Source organism: Mirounga angustirostris, unplaced genomic scaffold (assembly GCF_029215605.1).
Source record: "Mirounga angustirostris isolate CCGP_5_RB_7025 unplaced genomic scaffold, mMirAng1.0.hap1 SCAF_16, whole genome shotgun sequence".
Taxonomy (NCBI): Eukaryota; Metazoa; Chordata; class Mammalia; order Carnivora; family Phocidae; genus Mirounga; species Mirounga angustirostris.
Genome location: NW_026991724.1, coordinates 9,357,610 through 9,377,930, shown reverse-complemented (window position 1 = coordinate 9,377,930; position 20,321 = coordinate 9,357,610). Strand labels below are relative to the sequence as shown.

General features: G+C 41.3%; 1 protein-coding gene across 5 annotated transcripts in view; it reads left to right on the top strand.

Moving 5' to 3' along the window:
* The window catches only part of WWOX (WW domain containing oxidoreductase), a 945,663-nt gene that overhangs the window by 261,157 nt on the left and 664,185 nt on the right, over window positions 1-20,321 (top strand). For 4 of the 5 annotated variants that reach the window (XM_064580416.1, XM_064580417.1, XM_064580418.1 and 1 more), the window contains exon 7: window positions 17,136-17,321. The exons of the other annotated variant lie outside the window; for it this stretch is intronic. In XM_064580416.1, coding sequence (XP_064436486.1) covers window positions 17,136-17,321 — 186 coding nt within the window. The remainder of the gene's footprint in view (window positions 1-17,135; window positions 17,322-20,321) is intronic. 5 annotated transcript variants of the gene reach the window in all.

The following is a 20,321-nucleotide window of genomic DNA, read 5'->3' as shown; positions in this document are numbered from 1 at the left end:
CTGTCATCCCCTCCCCTAACATAGCTCAGAGCATTGACAGAGATCTCTGACAGACCACCATCAACTGTAGTGTCAGACCAGCGCAGGTTCAAATCCTGTCTTGACAGCTTAGGACTCTGAGCAAGTTACTTTGCTTCTCTGACCCTAGGTTTCCTCATCCGTGAAATGGAGTATAATGGAGGGTCAGAGCTGCATTCTGAGGTTGAAAATCGATAGTGTTTATGTGTCAAGGGTGTATCCATGTCTGGAGAAGAGCGGTAAAAGGCACCTATGCCCGCTCTCACCTCCTTCACAGCCCAGTGCAGGAAGCTCAGGGAGGTGGGGCACCTGCAGGGAGGCTCCTGGACCTCAGAGTAAGGAAGCCAGGGGTCAGGGGCAGAGGTCCGCCCCAGGGGATGTGCCCCTTTATGAGAGGGATTTGATAGATGATGCCAGGGTTTGAGGTTTTAAGTTAGTGAAGGTGGCTCTTCTCCCCACCACACACATTTGTTCCTCCCAGGTCCTATCTTGTGCTTCCTGTGTTTTATGTAACTGCTCAGAAAATTCAGTGCTGAGACCAGACCCCTGGACAGTCGAACTTTATTCCTTGAATGCGGCCATACCGCTTCTCTGGAAAGGGTGTTCCACACAGAGGATATGGTGGTAACTTTTTCTTTTAAATGTGCCACTCTCTCTCTTTTTTTTTTTTTTTTTTGTAGATTTTAAAAACACTATATAAGTCTTATGGAACATTTTTGAAATTATGGGGAAACATACAGAATAAAGCACAAGTTAACCATAATTCTACCATCCAAGACAATCCATGTTGACAGTTTGATGTACCCATTTTTATTCTGTGTTCGTAGATTCTTTTTTTTTTTTTTTTTTTAAAGATTTTATTTATTTATTCGACAGAGAGAGACACAGCGAGAGAGAGAACACAAGCAAGGGGAGCGGGAGAGGGAGAAGCAGGCTTCCCGCGGAGCAGGGAGCCCGATGCGGGGCTCGATCCCAGGACCCTGGGATCATGACCTGAGCCGAAGGCAGACGCTTAACGACTGAGCCACCCAGGCACCCCATGTGTTCGTAGATTCTTAAAAAGAAAAAAAATTCTTTATTCATTTTTTATTGAGAGATAATTCATATATCATGAAATTCACCACTTTAAGGTGTTCACTTCATTGGTTTTTAGTATATTCCCCAGGTTGTCCAACCATTACCACGATTGAATTCCAGAACATTTTCATCATCCTAAACGAACCCCCTTACCCATTAGCTGTTACTCTCCAGTTCCTCCCCACTCCCAGCACCTCCCTGGCAACCAGTAATCTACTTCCTGTCTCTGTCTCTGGATTTGTGGCCTTTCGTGTCTGGGTTCTTTCTCTTAGCATAATGTTTTCAAGATTCAGCCATGTTCCACATGTATTGGTACTCCAGTCTTTCTTAGTGCTAAATAAGATTCCATTGTATTGATATCATACTTGCTATATTCATTCATCATCTTGATCAACATTTGGGCCGTTTATGCTTTTGGGCTGTTAAGAATAATGCTTGTGTGAACATTTGTGTACAGAGTTCTGTGTGGATGCATATTGTCATTTCTCTTGGGTATATGCCCAGAAGTGGAATTGTGGGGTTAGGTGATGACTTTATGTTTAACTTTTTGAGGAACCGTCAAACTTTCCCGCAGCTGCTACACCATTTTACGTTCCTCCCAGCAGTGTCCGAGGGTTCCAGGTTCTCCACAACTTTGTCAACATTTGTTAGTGTTCTTTTTTTTTTTAAGATTTTATTTATTTCACAGAGAGAGAGCACGCACAAGCAGGGAGAATAGCAGGCAGGGGAAGAGGGAGAAGCAGGCTCCCCACTGAGCAGGGAGCCTGATGCGTGGCTTGATCCCAGGATCCTGAGATTATGACCTGAGCCAAAGGCAGATGCTTAACCGACTGAGCCACCCAGGCCCCCCATTCTTTTTCTTTTTAAATTAAAGCCATGTTTTTTTATTGTAGCCACCCTAGTGGGTGGGAAAGGGTTATGTGACATATATTCTCTTATATGGGCATTTTTTATGTCATCAAACATATTTCTATAACTTAAATTTTAAGTGCTTTACAGGAATGCATTGCATATAAGTAAACTTATTTAATCAGTCTTAAAAAATGCAAAATAATGCCATGGTTTGTAGAAAATTCAGGGACTAATATGTCAAAGAAAGAAAAAAAAAAGTGAAAATTTCAACCTAATCTTTTAAAAAAATGGCTGGGGCCCCTGGGTGGCTCAGTTGGTTAAGCGCCTGCCTTCGGCTCAGGTCATGATCCCGGAGTCCTGGGATTGAGTCCCACATCGGGCTCCCCCCGCTCTGTGGGGAGCCTGCCTCTCCCTCTGCCTCTGCCTGCCACTCCCCCTGCTTCTGCTCGCTGTTTCTCTCTCTGTACAATAAATACATAAAATCTTAAAAAAAATGGCCAACATTTAGTTGTTAGAAATAAATTCAATCTGACATGTTAAGATTCCAATAATAGGTTGAAATAATGTCACAAAGTTAAATGATGTAGCTTTGTGTAACCTATTAATTAAAAAAAATAACTTTATTTTCATTGAACTTGCTATATCTTGAGTTAGTCTCATTTTCTGTTCACGGTGGAAATATGAGGATAAAGGTGGACGGGGTCTGGAGAGTGGTTAAGCCACAGCTGCCCCAACTGGGGGAGGGGAAGGAGCCCAGTTGGAGGCCACCTAACTCATTCTGAGAATGTCAGGGTAGGTTTCTCCGAACCCCGGGATTTTTTGTAATTGAGATATAATTTGTATACCATAAAATTGATCATTTTAAAGTGTACAACTCAGTAGTTCTTATTCTATCCACTGAATTGTACAGCCATTACCAATAATTCCAGAACTTTTTTTTTTTAAAGATTTATTTATTTATTTGAGAGAGCGAGAATGAGAGAGAGAGAGAGTACATGAGAGGGGGGAGGGTCAGAGGGAGAAGCAGACTCCCTGCCGAGCAGGGAGCCCGATGCAGGGCTCGATCCCGGGACTCCAGGATCATGACCTGAGCCGAAGGCAGTTGCTCAACCAACTGAGCCACCCAGGCGCCCCTAATTCCAGACATTTTAATCGCTCTAAAAAGAAAACCATGCCTGTGCTCTTTAGCAGTCATTTCCCACCTCCCTCCGCCACTGTAGCCCTAGGCAACTGCTAATTTTTCTGTCGGCCGATTTGCCTCTTTTGGACATTCCATGTCAGTGGAATCATGCAATACGTCGTTGTTTGCAACTGGCTTCTTTCACTTTGTATAATGTTCTCAAGGTTCATCCATGTCATAGCATGATCACCACTTCATTGCTTTTTATAGCATTGCTAAATAATATTCTGTTACACAGGTAGACCACATTTTGTTGATCCATGCATCAGTTGGTGGACATTGGGCTTATTTCCACTTTTTGGCTATTATGAATAATGCTGCCATGAACAATATTCCCAGTGCCTTGCCTTCTTGGGGGAAATCATGATACTTGGAGGTTAAAGGTGTTGGGTGGTAGGCTGGTGGGGACAGTGAAACAAGTCTCTGGGGACCAGTATTCCTCCCATGCTCAACACCAAGACCCTTTCTGAGTCCCTCTTGAGGGACTCGCCCAGTGGTCTTGTAATCGCCTAGGAAGCATGTCTCCTGGGAAGAAGTCTTCAAGTCCGGGATCACAGCCAATATGAGGCACCAAATGTTGCAGTTACCCTTTTTTTTTGGTTTAAGAAGAGAGCCGCTCTCACAAAGTGACAGGCTGCCTCCAACTTGGGCTCAATTATTTTGTAAAGCTTCTTGTTTATTTGACCTCTCCTGACCCAGGGAATAATTCTGACCAATCATGGCTGACTCCCTTTGGCACTGGGGTCTGGTTGCTTTACAGCTGATGACAGAGGGGCCACACTGCTACCACATCTGAATTAACCCTTAACTCCAGAGCTGTGTGCTGTTCTTCAGCAAGGTTGTATTTCTTCATTAGCTATTCCCAGGGCCCAGGGAGTCCCAGAGGATGTCAGAGTACATTAATTTTTATCATAATATGGAATCTTGCAGGTCTGAATGGCAGCACATGGCTGTCAGGGGCTTTCTGAACTCGATTACAGCTCCATATATCTCTAGGCAAAACAGAGGCAGGAGTCCTCATTGGCAAGGGAATGTACAAAATGCATGAGATGTTTTATTGTTTGAGTAACTTGACCATGCACTTAAACACATTCCCCAACTAAGTTTTTTTTCCCTGATGTCCATGTAAGTTCACCTCTGCCATCTTACATTAAAACCCGCTCCCTTCACTGTGACCATATAAGGTATATTTTAAATAAGCTCTTTTGCATAATGGTAATGAAATCATCATCTGCTACTTAGACAGCTGTTCTATAAATATATTAAAAAATGAATGTTCCCAAGATTTTTTAGCAGAATTTATTTAACAGGTTGGTATTGCAGAAGTTTATAAATAATGACTTGCAATGCTTAATATTACTTTATGGCCATAAAATGTAATTTTAATTTGAAGGAATGCTAATTTGTTTTCAGAAAGGCAAGTTATTTCTTCATTGACTTTATATTCCCTACTTGTCAACAGAATTGAATGCTTGGAGGGATGCATTTTACTTACAGAAGATGCCCAGGTATTATTTTGACCTTGTCGACAAATGCCAGGAATCCCTTATAAGCAGGGTCCTGTACTACACTCTGCTTGGTATGGATATAAGGACACCCCCTACCGCCACAAGGAAATCATAGTCAAAGAAAGGAGGCATTGTTTTTAGTTGTGAGGGCAAATGTGTTCTTAGTAGGGATGGCCAAATAATTTACTGCTGGCTCTAGTCCTTCACTCAGGTGTCCTGGAGAATTCTGATTTCTTTGTAATGGATGTGTTTTCTAAGGCCACATGCACTGTTCATTTAATTACTCCCACTGCTAGGCAGCCAAATTGCACGAGCTCTGTGAGCCATTGAGCAGTCTCCCAAAGTTCTCACATCGCTGTTTATGTATAAGATGGACACAGGCAAATATTGTATTTATCTTAACACATACTAATTTTTAAAAACTAAAACCAGAGCAGCAACTCTCCTCAGCAGCTGTTTTTGCAAAGGACAAGACTGAGAAATACAGATGTGTTGGTTTCCAGTACATTTTTTTTTTTTTAAGTGAATATAGGTGGTCCTTACATTTGACAAAAATTAGGCAGGTGGTGCATAAATGACTGCATTGTGGATGAAGCTGACACAGAGAGAGGCTCCGTGGGTTAAAACCCAAGTACTGACTGTGTGCATGCCGTGCTTGAGTCATGTGAGCAAGGATGCAGACCTCTGTCACCAGCACGATCTTATTTGATTCTTAAGCATTCCGTAATTCCAAACTTCTGTTGCATCTCGGGCATGGCGCTGGTTGTGGGAGCACAAGGGTGACTTCAGAGACACGCTCAGCCCTTCAGGGGTTTCTAGCCCACTGTTGTGACTTTCTCCTTTTTGTGTCCGAGAAAACTGAGCATCACGGAGAAAGTAACCAGCTCCCTCTTCTAAATAATCCCAGCCCCTGCCTCCCTGTCCACCAGCTTCTTCCATTCCCGAATTCATATGAATAATATTCACATTCTCTGAGTTCCCTTGTGGTGTTTATTGAACTCCAGTTTGGCCTCCCAAAACTTCTTTCATATCACGAGTAAATTTCTGTGGGACATGACCATCATTCATTTGTCAGATGAGCAAATGGGAATTTGCCAAGAGAGACTCTGGTTCATCTGCATTTTCTCAATCTGTAGGAGCTACATTCAAGTGAAGTTACTGGCATATGAGTGTGGTTGAATTTATCCTTACCTTTCCCACTCTCCCATCCTTATTGTGCTTATCATTGTCCAATTTATTAAATATTCCCAGGGAGCCAGAACACAGGGCAATAAAGTACTGAATGCAAAGGCAGGAGTGAAACTTAGAAACAAGTGGACCATTAACACCAAAGGGTTAGACCTGCATTGGAGATATCATGTTATTTGGATTAAGTGCTCTTAGTGGCATAATTACCAAATTGATGCATTTTTCCTAGAATGCCCCCTTGGCAAGAGATGTAGGTATTTTCGTGTTGTACATCTTGCCCCATTTAGAATCAGTGAGGTTGAGATTTTGCTGCTGGGCCGGTATATGATAGGATGGGAAAATATAATCAAGGTAATGGACATGAGGCAAAAATTTAAGGAAATAACAAAAACAAGAGTATTTCTATTTTCTGTTAAGTGTATGTACTGATGTTCTGGAATTCACTATAAGAAGTTGTAAATGGTGCATGAAATGAAAAATTCCTGGTGGTCTCCTGGGATACAGCCAGTGCTCTGCTCTATTTCTGCTGATTGGTTTGGATTATTTTCTTTAGTCCAATTTAGGAAAAAAAAAAAAAAAGAAAAGTGTAGCTGGGTTATCTTAACAGCAGAATCCACTCTGGGTTAATTATTACGTTAATACTTGATGGTGTCCTTAAATTCTGAAAACATGTGGATCCTTCAAATTTTAGAAGCACAGCTAGACAGTCACTGACCACCTAAGCTGATGTTGATTTTATGTGTTCCAATTTCTCTTGTTTTATTTGCTTGATTTCCTTGCATATTTATTGAGGCTCTTACCTACCAGAGATATCGGGTAAGAACATGGGAAACCAAGTATAGGTATTTTATAAATATGGGAGACAGTTATATACATATTTTATATATCTGAATTATTGATAGATAGCATGTCCCCAAAGTGTAGCCAAGGTCTAGGAAATAGGCAGCCAAGAAAAAATAGTCTGTTTTAGATACCATCTCTCAGCTGATGTTAAGCAGTTTACATTTTTCTCTAATTTTTACCACTATCAAACAAGGTGGATACTGTCTTTCCCTTTAATCATTATTGTCATTGTGAGTTTGAGTGGCTGATTTTTTATTTTTTTCCAGTATGTTACCATAAACAAGCATTTTTTTTTTTTTTTTTAAGTTTGTCCATATACCACCTAAAGTCCCCTTGACTTTTACTGTTGGTGTGCACAGTGCATCTTGGGCAGTTGAGTTCTTGGTGGACTGCTGGAGAGTCTGGAACCTTCGCTGGGCTGGAGATAGCTGTATGAGAGAATGGCTGTGTTCTAGCTTATGCTGCCATCCGTGAGTTCAAAATAAGCCAGCCCTAGTGATCTGAGCAGAGATCCACCTTGGAATCCTACAGTAATTTTTTCCTCACCCTTTTCTGGAAGAAAAAGAAAACCTAATACTTAGTAAGTCTGAGAAACAGTTGTTTTTGGGACTTTGGGTCCTTAGGCCCTTTCTTTTGAATTTCAGAGTATTTCCGTATAGTATGAATTCCCACAGCTCGCTTGAGAAATGCCCCAGATGGTGTGACATTCTGTTTCAAGGAGGAATTGAAAAGTATTTTCCTTTACATAACATTACACTTAGCTCATTCTTTTGCTGTGTCTGAGATGGAATCCCCCAAAGCCACAATTGTGTTAATGTTCCGCAGGGTGTTTATTTAGCCTGTAAAGGTCTGTCTCGTTTTCTGGAGCATGTTATGATTCAGTTTACAAATCCTCACTGTAATTCAATCCCATGATGGTTGCTACTGCTCTTCATAGACTCGAAGCACCTTTTCTGTGCTCAGGTTTGACATTATGTATGGTTCTTAGGTTGCTTGGATCCTAACGGACTGCTCTTGTCCTCAAAGCATAAATAACTCAGTCTTCATGGATCAGCTAGAACCAATCCACTTTTCCCCTTCTTCTTTTGCCATATTTTAGGTAATAATAAATTGTAAAACATGCTACGGAATGTGATTTGCAAACCAAATGTCACTGGGCAAATAGCATTGATTCAGAGCATTAATTCCTTCATTCCTGATGTACAAAAGGCTTACTTCTTACTGCATGCAAACAAAGGCTGGGCAAACAAAGACTTCTTTCCTAGGGACATTGATTGTAGTCTGCTGGTGAAGATAACAGATGGATTGTGTCACAAAGAGTTAAGCAATGTAGGAATGGACACACCCCAGGCAGAATTGAAGCCCCAGCCTCCTGGGAGATGCTACAGCTCAGAAGCTGATGTTCTGTTTACAGTAAACTCTTACGAAGTGCTAGGGTTGGGTCATTGCCAGTTACTGATGAGCATTCAAAATAGTTGGCAGGGTTGAGAATGGCAATTGATGTTTGTGGAGGAAACAGACAGGATCCTGGCCCTCGAGGGGTCCGTGTCAGTAGGAGATTGGTGTCTTGTCGGGGACCTGTAGGTCAGGGAACATGGGAAACAGCTGGATCTCCTGTCCCATGCATTTGTCTAGTGGTCGTAGGTCGAAGGACCTTGTGTCCTTTGGTTATATCTTTCTGTCAATCACACTGTTGTCAGCCTTGTAAAAGGTCCCGGGAAAGTGTCTAGGAACTTCAGAAGAGGGAGATAGTACCCATCTTCCAGATGAGGAGCAAGGATTCTTCAAGCAAGAAGGGTCATGAGTAGTCCTTGGGGGACGGGGTGGGTTGTGATGTGTAGAAGGTACAGCTGGGACAGAGTGAGGGACCCCCTTAGGTCCATCTAAGGGGACAAGTAGAGTGAGGCAAGAAAGCACTGTGTGTCCGTGTGTCAGCAAGGATCAGAAAGTCCTGTGATACATCCCTAATTGCTCTGCTGTCCAGGAACCTGCACACATTCCGTCACCCTGGGTGAGAGCCAGATTGGAGATAGGCTGAAGTTCTGGCGTTTTATTCGAGTTTAATTTCTTAACGTCCTTATCAGAGCGCTGCTGCTTGTGGATGTTCAGGGTGTGGGGTGCCATTCACATCGCCCACTATCTGTGTTCAAGCCCCTGGCTCCACACAGCAAGCCTTCCTTATTCCCTGGTTGTAAGGCCTCTGTGTTTTCCTGCCTAAGAAAAGATTTTGGTGGCAGATATTCCTAGGTTTCAGTTCTGGTTTCTTCACCTACTTGGCAAGAAACATTTTGAACCTTAGTGTTTTCCTCTGTAAAATGGTAATGATGCCGTCTACCTTATGGGTTACCATGATTATTAAAATAGCATAATGATGTGCCAAGAACTACCAGCAACGTTTCCTCAGACTGACATCCTATGACTGCGCCAGGCAAGGAACAAGTCTAGGCCTCTCTCTCGGTTCATGTTTACTAGATCCCTGTGTTCAGATAGATGCTTATTGAACATTCTCATATTTTTAGAGGATGACAACACTGTGGAACTGCACCCCTGCCTGTTACAACACTTATGCATAGAACATGAAATTTCATAGGAAAGGATTTTTGTTACTGGTCAGGACTTCCAGGGAGTTTTTGCCACAGTGAGGTTCAGGAGTTGCCTGAGGAATTACACAGATGCTAAATGCTGTACACATTCAGAGGAGGAGCCGTTCCTACGGGTTCAGTGGTCCAGGAAGGTTCCACAGGGGTTTGAACTGGCTTTTGAAAGGACGGGGGAGCAGTCAGCATGGGTGCCGTAGACATGGGCCAAGTATTCTCTCGTCTCTACACCGTTAATGTTGACCTCTGCAAGTAGATTTTAACATGTTTCTTCTCAGTGTTTGCTGCTACCAGGGGCAAGGTGCATCGTGAACAGTCCATGCATAGTTTACTTGACTTCAGTCAGATTTAACAGTCTTGGATTCATCACCGGTCAGGCACATGGTGCTCTGCAAGTCGATCCAGAGGTGTGGGGATGAATAGGCGCAACTTCCGTGGACCCACTAGGTGCAGTCAGCACACAAATACACCAGTCCCCTCTCCTGGGGCTGTGATTCGGGCCTTTGGAAGCACACAAAGCACTCTTGTGTTTCTACATTTTTTTTAAGTTGCATTTTCCATATAGTAAAATTCACCTTCTAATAATAGAGTTCGGTAAGTTCTGACAAACACACAGTCATGGAGTCACCACAGTCAAGATATAGAGCAGTTCCCTTACCCCCCAAATTTCCCCTGTGCCTTTTTGTAGTCATTCCCACCTCTGCACACAGCCCCTGGCAACCATTGATTTTTTTTCTGTCTCTAGAGTTTTGCCTTTTCCAGAATGTTACATAAATACATGTATTCCATATGTAGCTTTTTGTGTTTGGTTTTTCTCTCACATAGCACGATCCATATATTCGTTATCTGTTGCTGTTAAATTACTCCCAAAAGTTAGTGACTTAAAAGAGCGAATGTTTATTACCTGACTCTGTTAGTTTTCTATTGCTGTTGTAATAAATTACCACAAATGTACTGGCTTCAAACAACATGTATTCAGGGTGCAGGAATATATATTCCTATCAGCTTTATATAACATAATAACAATATAATAATATATTATAAATAAATCTGCTAATTTCATTGGTAGGAAATATTTTAACTATTGCTACTAGAGGATTTTAACATGTTAAATCTTGTACTGGTTATTTGTAATCTAGTTTTATCAATGTTTTTAAATACCTTGATCAGTTTTTCTGTTTAACGGGACCGCCGGTATTCATGATAGGTCAAATAAGGGAGCAAGTAGAGGTAGCAAGACCAGGTCTGGGCTGTTGCAGTGGCCAGAGCTAAAGGCAACAGGTTATGGAGTGCTGGTGGTTGTCTTAGCTTGAGTTCCCCAGAAATCAGGCCTGGTAGAGGGACGTATTTATTGATGATTTACTGGGGGAGTATTCTCAGAAGAAGGTGGGGAGGAAAGCAGATTGTGTTTCACTCGAGACTAGCTTCAGCCTGATGCCACAGGTTCCTGGAGAAGGACTTATACCAGAGTTGTCTTCCTTGTTAGCAGAGCAACTGGGTCTGGGGCATGACTTTGCAGATATGATGGTGCCCATCAGTCAAGGACAATTTTCTGGAGAAGTCTGCTCTCAGCATGGTGAAGGGATACACTGGACCCATAATTGAGATCTAGACAGGACATCTTAATGCTTATTCCATTGGAAATGTAGGGGACTGGAAAAGTATTAAAAGTCTCTAGAGATGTTGGTGTTGACTAGTCATAGAGACTAAGGGAGAAGAGGGAGTAGCAAATGTTTCCTAAGAGTTACTAATTAGGGGGCCGGTTAGAGAGTATCATCACCCACTAGAAATAAGGAGATCAGGAAGTGGAAAGATGAAGATGAAGAGTTCAGATTTGGGGTGGATATGAATGAGATTCTGGAACCTGGGAGGAATATGGGGGCTGGAGCTGTGGGTGTGAAGTTCATCTCTATAGACGTGTTGTTTGGAGTCCCTGGCTGGGAGAGGAAGGGCTGGAAGAGACAGAAGATGGGGCAGTGGCAACATTAGGAGGAGGTCCATTGTGACAGAGAAGTCTGGTTTCAACAGAGGGGAGGTTGTTGGGTTTCTTGATTGGGAAGCCATAGCTCTCCAGGTGGCTCTGAGAGAATCTAGAGGGTCATGGGAAAGAATTCACTCAGCTTGGTGATAAGAAGTGGGTTTGGGGCAAAGAATGGAGACAAATATTTCAAAACTGTAGTCCACAAATGGGAAGAGAGAGGCTAGTGCCATTTGGAAGAGCCCCAATGTCATATAGATGTTTTTCTCTTTCTGGCCTTCTCTCTCCTGTCTGTCCTCCTTCCTTTTGGTTTCTTTTTTCCACTTTCCCCATTTTCCCTTTGTGGATGGTCAAAAAAAATCTGATTAGTCTGAAGGCAGCAGGAATGAGCCCATGAAGCGTGAGCTATTGGAAAGGCTAGAAAGAGAGGGAGAGAAAGGCATAGTCAATGGGTGGGATGCTCGAAGAGTTGTACACCTGAAACAAATACAGTGTGGTATGTCAGTTATATCTGCATTTAAAAGGAAAAACAAAAACAAAAACAAAACAAAACCAGAGGGGAGTGAGAGGAAAACTTAGAGATCAGCTATCTGAAAGCCTTTGCACTAGGACCTCCTTCCGTTTATTGTCCCCATCTGGCACTCTTTCAGTAGGAAGATCACTTAAGGCTACTGTGGCTGGCTCAAAAGCTTGGCCCATCATTGCTTCCATGGATGAGCAGGAGCGCTGTCCCATGCTAAATAACAGGATCCCCACTCTCCTTACTATTGAACAGGTGTTCTCTGGCCCAAAGGAATGTGTTGGCCCCACTGGGCCCGGAGCATCATCCCCACAGGCCCAGAGGAAGCCAGGGCCCCCTCTCGCTCTGGGTAGATCAGAACTGCAGAGGAGGAGCACACCCCCTTTCATTGGGATCTTCTATACATTGAAGACCTCCCCTGTCCTCGCTCACCCCTCACAGACCAGAATCCACCAAAGAAGGAAAAAAAAATCAGGCCCAGAGAGTGCTGACTAACAGCATCAGCTTTGGAATTGGAATGATACTATTTTTGTTTCCATTCTGTCTTTATAGTTTGAACTTTCCTTTTGATATTCTGTAAATATTCATCATCTCAGAGCCTTTTGAATTGCAATGGCTTTTAGTCAAAACTGAGCAAAATGTGCCATTTGAATAATAAAAACCTCATTAAAGTGAGGCAAAAGAAATTCTTTTCCTTTTGTACAAGCCAATTAAGTGTCTTTACAATTAAAAAAAGTCTAACACTTTATAGTTTCATATTCCATAAGCCTGTTTTTAATTAATGGAGGTGACAAGTTTTAGGTACAGGGTACATATTTTGCCTCTGGTGGTGCAATTAACATTAATGAAGGGTATTAAAATTTGGTGAAAGAGGAGAGGATTTCCCATGTCCTCTATGGATTCATGCCCCCAGGCTGAGATCTTTGGTAGCAAGTTTCTTGATGTGTTTTGCATTTCCTTGAGAAAATGTGCAGGCAGGGATAAAGGTAACTTGAGGAGGCCAAGAGGTGTGGTGTCAAAATTCCAAATGCCCAGGCCTATCCTAAAGACATGGAAACACTGCAAAAATCAACTTTGAGGAGTTGTATTTTCTCCTGTGGATAGAAGGGAAGGGTATAGAGACAAAGGAAGTAACAGTGATTTAACCTGGCGTGTACCTTGCACAATACTGGGATTTTACTCTTCACAACCTTGGGAGGGGTGTACGCTGCTGTTTTGAGTTTACAGGGAGTGGAGACAGGTTTACAGACGTTAGCGAACTGGCCTCAAGTCAGGTAAGTATAGTGACATGACTGAGCTAGAATTTCTGTCAGCACTTGTCTCTACCCATTTAAGGGAGCTTATCTAAGAAAGAAGGTATTGTGCAGTAGCTTTGAACTGAACTGATCTTATTTTATTTTGTTTTGTTTTGTTCTTAATCATTTGCTTCTTTATTTTAGCTGTTTCTGATTCTTATTCAGACCATAGGATGTTTGTTTCTAATCTCTTGTTTTCCTGTTTGTAAAATGTTAATAATAATACATATCACTTAAGGTTCTTATGTACACAAAGCTATTAATAAATGCCTAATCCCCATTTATCACTCAAAGGAAAAAAAAAAAGTGTCAACAACTCTGAAAAAGTGAACCAAATATTTGAGATGAAAACTGAAAGGAGCTCACATATAATTCATATATTCACTTGGCCCTTTTCCCGTTTCTCTCTCAAAGTTTTTTTCCAATGGTCTTGCCTTACTACAAAATATGGGTTATTTTGGTTATAAATGAGTAGATTCTGTTTTGATTTGAAATAGGCTCTGATGAATGTTCTAGGTAGACCAGATGCCTCAAAGCATTTTTTGTCCACCTCTTCAGAGAGTAACTGGGTTGTTGGGGGGCTGCGCATTGACAACTAGAGGGACCATAAGTGGAAAACAGGTGATCCCAACCAAACACAGCTGACCTCAGCCACATCAGCACTTTTAGGTTTTAGGTAGGTGGTGGATTGGAGCTTTATCAGGCAACAGAACAAATAAGATAGTTTCTCAATGAGACCTAGTGGCAATGAGATTTACATAAATACTTTTTAAAAAACAGCGAGTTAATTCTTTTTTCCTCTAGTGATAAATTAATTCATGCTTTCTACCACGCATTTATTATGAATTCTTAATGAAATTAGTATCATTGAGATCATTAATAATATCAATATTATGAATAATTAATGAACTAATTCCAATTCCAATTCTTAGCAAACTCTAAGAAAAAATGAATAGGAAAGAAAACTTCTCAACTCACTGTATAAGGCCAGTATTAGTCTGATTTGAAAACCAGATAAAGACATCACAAGAAAATTACAGACCAGTATCGCTTAGGAATATAGATGTATACATCTTCAACAACATATTAGCAAACCAAAGGCAGCAATATATAAAAAGGATTATACACTATGGCAAGGTATGATTTATCCAAGGAATTCTAGGTTGGTTTAACATCTGAAAGTCAGTGTAATATACCACATCAGTAAAATAAAGGATATGCCATTGGACACAGGAAGAGCATTTGAAAAAGTCCAACACCGTTTCATGATAAAAACACACAACAAACTTGGATTACAAGGACATTTCCTCAACCTGATAAAGGGCTTCTAAAAAAAAAACCCACACCTAACCTACTTAATGCTGAAATATTGAATGCTTTCCCTTTAAGATCAGGAAACAAAACAAGGATATTAAATCTTACCACTTCCATTCAATAGTGTGCTGGAAATGCTAGTCAGAGTAATGGGGGTGGGAAGGAGACATTCCAATTGGAAAGGAAAAAGTAAAATTATCTTTATTTGCAGGCAAAATGACCTTAAGTGTAGAAAACACTAAGAAAGCCACTTAAAAAAACAATTAAATCTAATAGATAATTTCAGCAAGGTTGGGGGATAAAAAGTCAATATGCAAAAATCAATTGTATTTCTATACACTAGTAATGAATAATTCCCAAATCAAATTAAGAATCAATTCTATTTGCCATAGCATCAGAAAGAATAAAATACTTACGAATATATTTAATAAAAGATGTGATAAATTTGTATTTTGAAAGCTATATAATATTGTAGAAGGAAAGTAAAGAAGACCTAAATATATATAAAGACATCCCATGTTCATGGATCAAGAGATGTAATATTGTTAAGAAGACAGTATTCTCAAAATTAATCTGCAATTTTTAAAAAAAGGTTTTACTTATTCATTTTAGAAATAGAGAGCACAAGTGGGGGGGAGGGGCAAAGGGAGAGGGAGAAGCAGACTCCCCACTGAGCAGGGAGCCCGACTCAGGGCTCAATCCCATGACCCTGAGATCATGACCTGAGCTGAAGGCAGACGCTTATCTGACTGAGCCACCCCGGCACCCCGATCTGCAATTTTAATGTAAAACTTTATCAAAATTGCTGTTGGCTTTTTTGGCAGAAATTGAAAGCTGACTCTAAGCTTTATATATGTGCATGCAAGGCTCCTGACTAGCCAACCCAAGCTTGAGAAAGAACAACATTGAATTACTGTCACTTCCCATTTTAAAGATTTACTACAAAGCTTTAGTAATAAAGACTATAGTACTACCATAATAATGGAATAGAATTGAGAGTCCCAAAATAAACTCTTTCAGTTGGTCAATTGATTTACATCAAGGGTGCCAAGATCATTCAATGGGGGGAAGAATAGTCTTTTTAACAAACAAAGCTAGGGTGCCTGGGTGGCTCATTGGTTAAGCGTCTGCCTTCGGCTCAGGTCATGGTCCCAGGGTCCTGGGATTGAGCCCCGCATTGGGTTCCCAGCTCCACAGGAAGCCTGCTTTTCCTTCTCCCACTCCCCCTGCTTGTGTTCCCTCTCTCGCTGTGTCTCTCTGAAATAAATAAATATCTTAAAAAAAAAAAAACCACAACAAAGCTACAATAGTTGGAATACCTGCATGCCAAAGAATGAAGTTAGATCTCTTGCATTCACCTTACTTCTGTGTTAGCTTACAGTGGATCATAGATCTAAATGCAGGAGCTAAAACTAAAACTCTTAGAAGAAAAGATAGAAGTGTATCCTTGTGATGTTGGGTTAGGCAATGGTTTCTTAGATAGGACCCCAAAAGCACAAGTGACAAAAGAAAAAAGTGTATACAACTTGCATTTCATCAAAATTAAAACTCAGAAAGCAGATAATTTAAGACATTTCAGGGTTCCACCCACCCCTAGAGACAACTACTCTTCACATTTTTGTGTACCCTTCATTAATATTTTGTGTGTGTTATGTGGTCATACAAAATTACTTTTTTTTTTTTTTTTATATGACAGAGAGAGACACAGCGAGAGAGGGAACACAAGCAGGGGGAGTGGAGGAGGGAGAAGCAGGCTTCCTGCAGGGCAGGGAGCCCGATGCGGGGCTCAATCCCAGGACCCTGGGATCATGACCTAAGCTGAAGGCAGACGCTTAACCATCTGAGCCACCCAGGCGCCCCACAAAATTACATATTTTGTTCTATAACATGCATGTTTTACAGGGTCAAAAGATGTATCATTTTAATGGCTGCATAGTATGCATATATTCAGATTCATTTAATGATTTCCCAATTTTATATTTCGTTTATTTTGTAATGTTTTGATTTTATAATGTAGTTACAAACACTATGGGTAGCCTTTAATATATGCCTTTTTACAATTCTTATTAGCACCTTAGGATGATTTTCCCACAAGTACCATTTCTTTATGAGGATTTAGGATTTTGATTCACATGAAAGGCTTACTTTTACTTTTTAAAATTTTATTATGAAACAAATTAAATATATTCAAAATAGGAGAAAATATTATAATAGACCTCCACTTACCCATCCCTGGGCTCCCTTGTTTCTAAAGTGTAGATGTAATTTGACCTCTGGGAGGAATATATTCAAACAATGTGTGCCTGTCTCTTTAAACAGAGAGTTTCCCCCTTGATACATTTACTTAGAACCTATTAAATGCTGGTTCCTGTGTTGGTATTTATACAACCTATATTCTCTTTTATTTCTTACATCTACCTTAAGGGTTATTTTGATTTTTTAGGTGAAGAAGCTAAGAATTGGATAAACTAAGATGCACAGATAAAATTAGGTTTTAGAATCTGGGTTCCATCCAGGGTGACCAGTTTGCCCAGTGCAGTCCCAGTTTGAGCACTGAAAGTCCTGTATCGTGGGGAACTCCTGGTGCCCTGCAGCCCGCTCACAGTATAAGCCCTTCCCCAGCAGCATGGCTCATGCTGTGACATCCCATTTCTAACTGATGAATCTTGAAGACAGGGAAGAGTTGATTATTCCTGTCAGAACATGGGTTATCCTTGGTTTTAGAGTGTTTATGTCTGCACAGTGTTGGATGTTTTATTTTTCAGATCTCTTCACGTGCTTGTGTGCAATGGAGCGGCTTTTGCTCTGCCCTGGAGCCTCACCAAAGATGGCCTGGAGACGACCTTCCAGGTGAATCACCTGGGGCACTTCTACCTTGTCCAGCTCCTTCAGGATGTCCTGTGCCGCTCAGCTCCTGCCCGAGTAGTTGTGGTCTCGTCCGAGTCCCATAGGTGGGTTAGCATCTATTGTTTTTTTTCATCTGGCCCCTTCCTTGTGCCAGCCAGTATCTTCCCGAGGCTCCCTTTCCCAAAAATACTTTTCAGTGATGCTCCTCTGGAAAGTGTGGGTGCACTCAATCTGGCTTCCTTAATTTTCCGAGGTCTTTCTCTTGTTTTGAGATTGTGGAGGATTATTTGGGGGTTTTGTCTACAGCAATGTAGATGGTTTTTACAACTATACTTCAAGCTCCTCATTGATTTTGCTTCGAGATGGAATAATAATTGATTAAATCTGAATGCCTGACCTTTATCGATTTGTCATTCAACAACTTCAACACCTCACCAAGAAGAATGTGCAGTTATTCTAGCAGGAGAAACAATGCAATTAAAGACTGCGAGATGAAATCCAATTGTTTTATAATGAGAAATTAGGGAATTCAATGCAGACATTGGCTGTGTAATTGTAGAAAGGGAAAGTACTGTAGTTAGAACATATTAGAAATCTGGCCATGCCTCTTTTGGTTAAAATTTCAATTAAAACATCAGATGGCACTTCTCTTCTATTACCATTAGGAGAATATCCAATTGACTAAAAAGGCATTTGAAAATTTCATTGTATTTTCAGCATATTTGTTTCTGGAGTTGGATAAACAACTATTTGTCTAAAGAGAAGTAGTCGGAGAAGACAAAGGACTTCCCGGGTGAGGCTAGATTTAATGCATGTTAGGGAGATTTTCCTGGTGTGGTTGGGAGCTTTCACTCTTTGCAAAGTAGCTGGAAAAAAATAATGTGCAAAGGTCTGTTTTTTTCCCCTTCTTCTCCGTCTTAAGTCCTGAAATGTTTTAGTGACCCAGAATGAAGCTTATTTTTTTAATCATGCTTCCATAAAATGTAACCCCTGGGACTTGGAAAAGAGAGACCAGCCAAGGGTTAGCCTGAACCCTTTATCACTCCCAAACACAGGGGCTTATGGTATAAGTGACACATTGCAGATAGATTTACTTTTACCATTTTAAATTTATGGTGGCTGAAATGAAAGGAAAATGCCCGTAATAATCCTCCCCCGTGTTAAAAGACATGAAACATCTAGTAATTAGGTGGTAACAGAATCTGGACATCCTTATCTTTGTAAATCGCACCAGGTTTGTGGGGGAAAAAAAAAGTGGAGTGGTCCTGCTCAGGAGTGAGGGAGGCGACTGTGGGGGCCGGCGCAGGAGAGCAAGCTCCGGAAATAAATCTGCCAGCTGCGATCCTTTGCCAGATGTGGAGGGCACCACAGGATATGTTTAAATGAGTTGGTATTTAATGGGAGATTATGTTGAATTGTCAGCTGCTTGCTTCCCTTTGTAAATCTGGATCTCAAATGGTATTCCATGTGACGTCTTTGTTCTCTTCTTAACTGCCGCATAATTCGAGCCTACCTTGGAGATCTGAATCTTAATTTCACAGAACAGACGAATTGGAAGGAAGGGCCTTGGTCTCCTGAATTAGACCCATTTTAGTTTACAGACAAGGACTTCCTGAAATGTCTTATCAGGCCCACTCCTGTCTGCTGATTGGCACTGGTTTTTCTGCTTTCTGGTCATCGTTGGCACCTGTTAGGGGGTATTTTTACAAAATGCTAATTCCCCCAAGATGGTTTGTTTATGACCCTTGTGTTGCCCTCCTGTGGTGCCCAAAACAACAGTGTGAGTCCTGGGTGCACAGTCCTGGGAAAGCACTCGCTCACTGCTCAAGGACCCAGAGCCCTAAACCATGTTGTAAAAGGGAAGTGTTGATATCTAATTACCTCCATAAACCTTGGCGGAGTCTTTTTGTTGGAGTCAAGACCCCCTGTTCGGGGAAAAATAAAGTCCTATGTTTGCAGAAAAATATTATACCAGACTGCCCCCAGGCAAAATATTTATTAGCCTCCCCGTGTCTTCATTGTATTTTAGTTACTTATCTGGAGTCTGAGCAAGTGAATGAAGTTTTTGCGTACCCAAAATACATCATATTAAAATGAGAACTCTACTTCCTTGCTGTGAAAAATTTTCAGATAACAATTAAAATAGAATGAAAAGAGCGGAGGGCTGGCTGTACAACTCTGAATGGCTGCAGCTGTGTTGAGTGCGAAGTTGCTGCACACGCGCACACGCACACACACACGCGCACACATGCACACATGCACGCACACGCATGTGCAGCTTCTGACGCAAATTCAGTCTTACTCTTTGAACATACTAGCTTTTGTCTACATAGAATCCAGCCTAATTATTTTTGTTTGGTAATTTAAAAATCCTTGGTTAAAAAAAAATAAAGGAGCAGTAGATATAGAAATACAAGATAGAGGTCCCCACAAACAGCAAGTGTTAACATCCAGAGAGCAAATGTTCACATTTTACTGTATTGGTAAGAGGATAAATCTATTAAGACATTATTGTGTGGCTTTGTCAATTTTTCAACTTGAAAATAGGGTAAGCAGCCTTTGAAGAGTTGTTTTACTGCCTCTGGAGCTGAGAGGTGAACATGGTCGTTTTTTAGGAAGCCTGTCCTGGTTCAGAGGAATCAGAAAGCTTGCCCACCCTTCCCGTTTCCCAGAGGACTGTCAATATAAGCTAATCAGACCTTAAAAATGGGTCTGCTGCTCAGGAGATCAGCAGGGCAGGAAGTCAGGGGTCCGCTTATGGAGGGGGGCTGCTTGCAAAGGATGGGCCTGCCGTATAGTAGCTGTGCTTCTCCATCCTGAGAACTTACTTCAACTGGGTTCCATCTAATTTCTCATCACGGTGTGTGTGTGTGTGTGTGTGTGTGTGTGTGTGTGTGTTTCACCTTATTTCTAGATTAAGGACTAGGAATGATTTCCCTTCTCCCTCTTAACTTCCCCAGTGTTCTCCTGTCATGAGGTACTTCTGCGTTGTCCTTAAAAACCAAAGCAGGAGATTCATTCTAAACTTCAGCCACAGACATATTGATGAAGAACCTAGAGGACCTGAAGCTCGTGCTAAATTTTGCCTTTGGAACAAGGCTCAA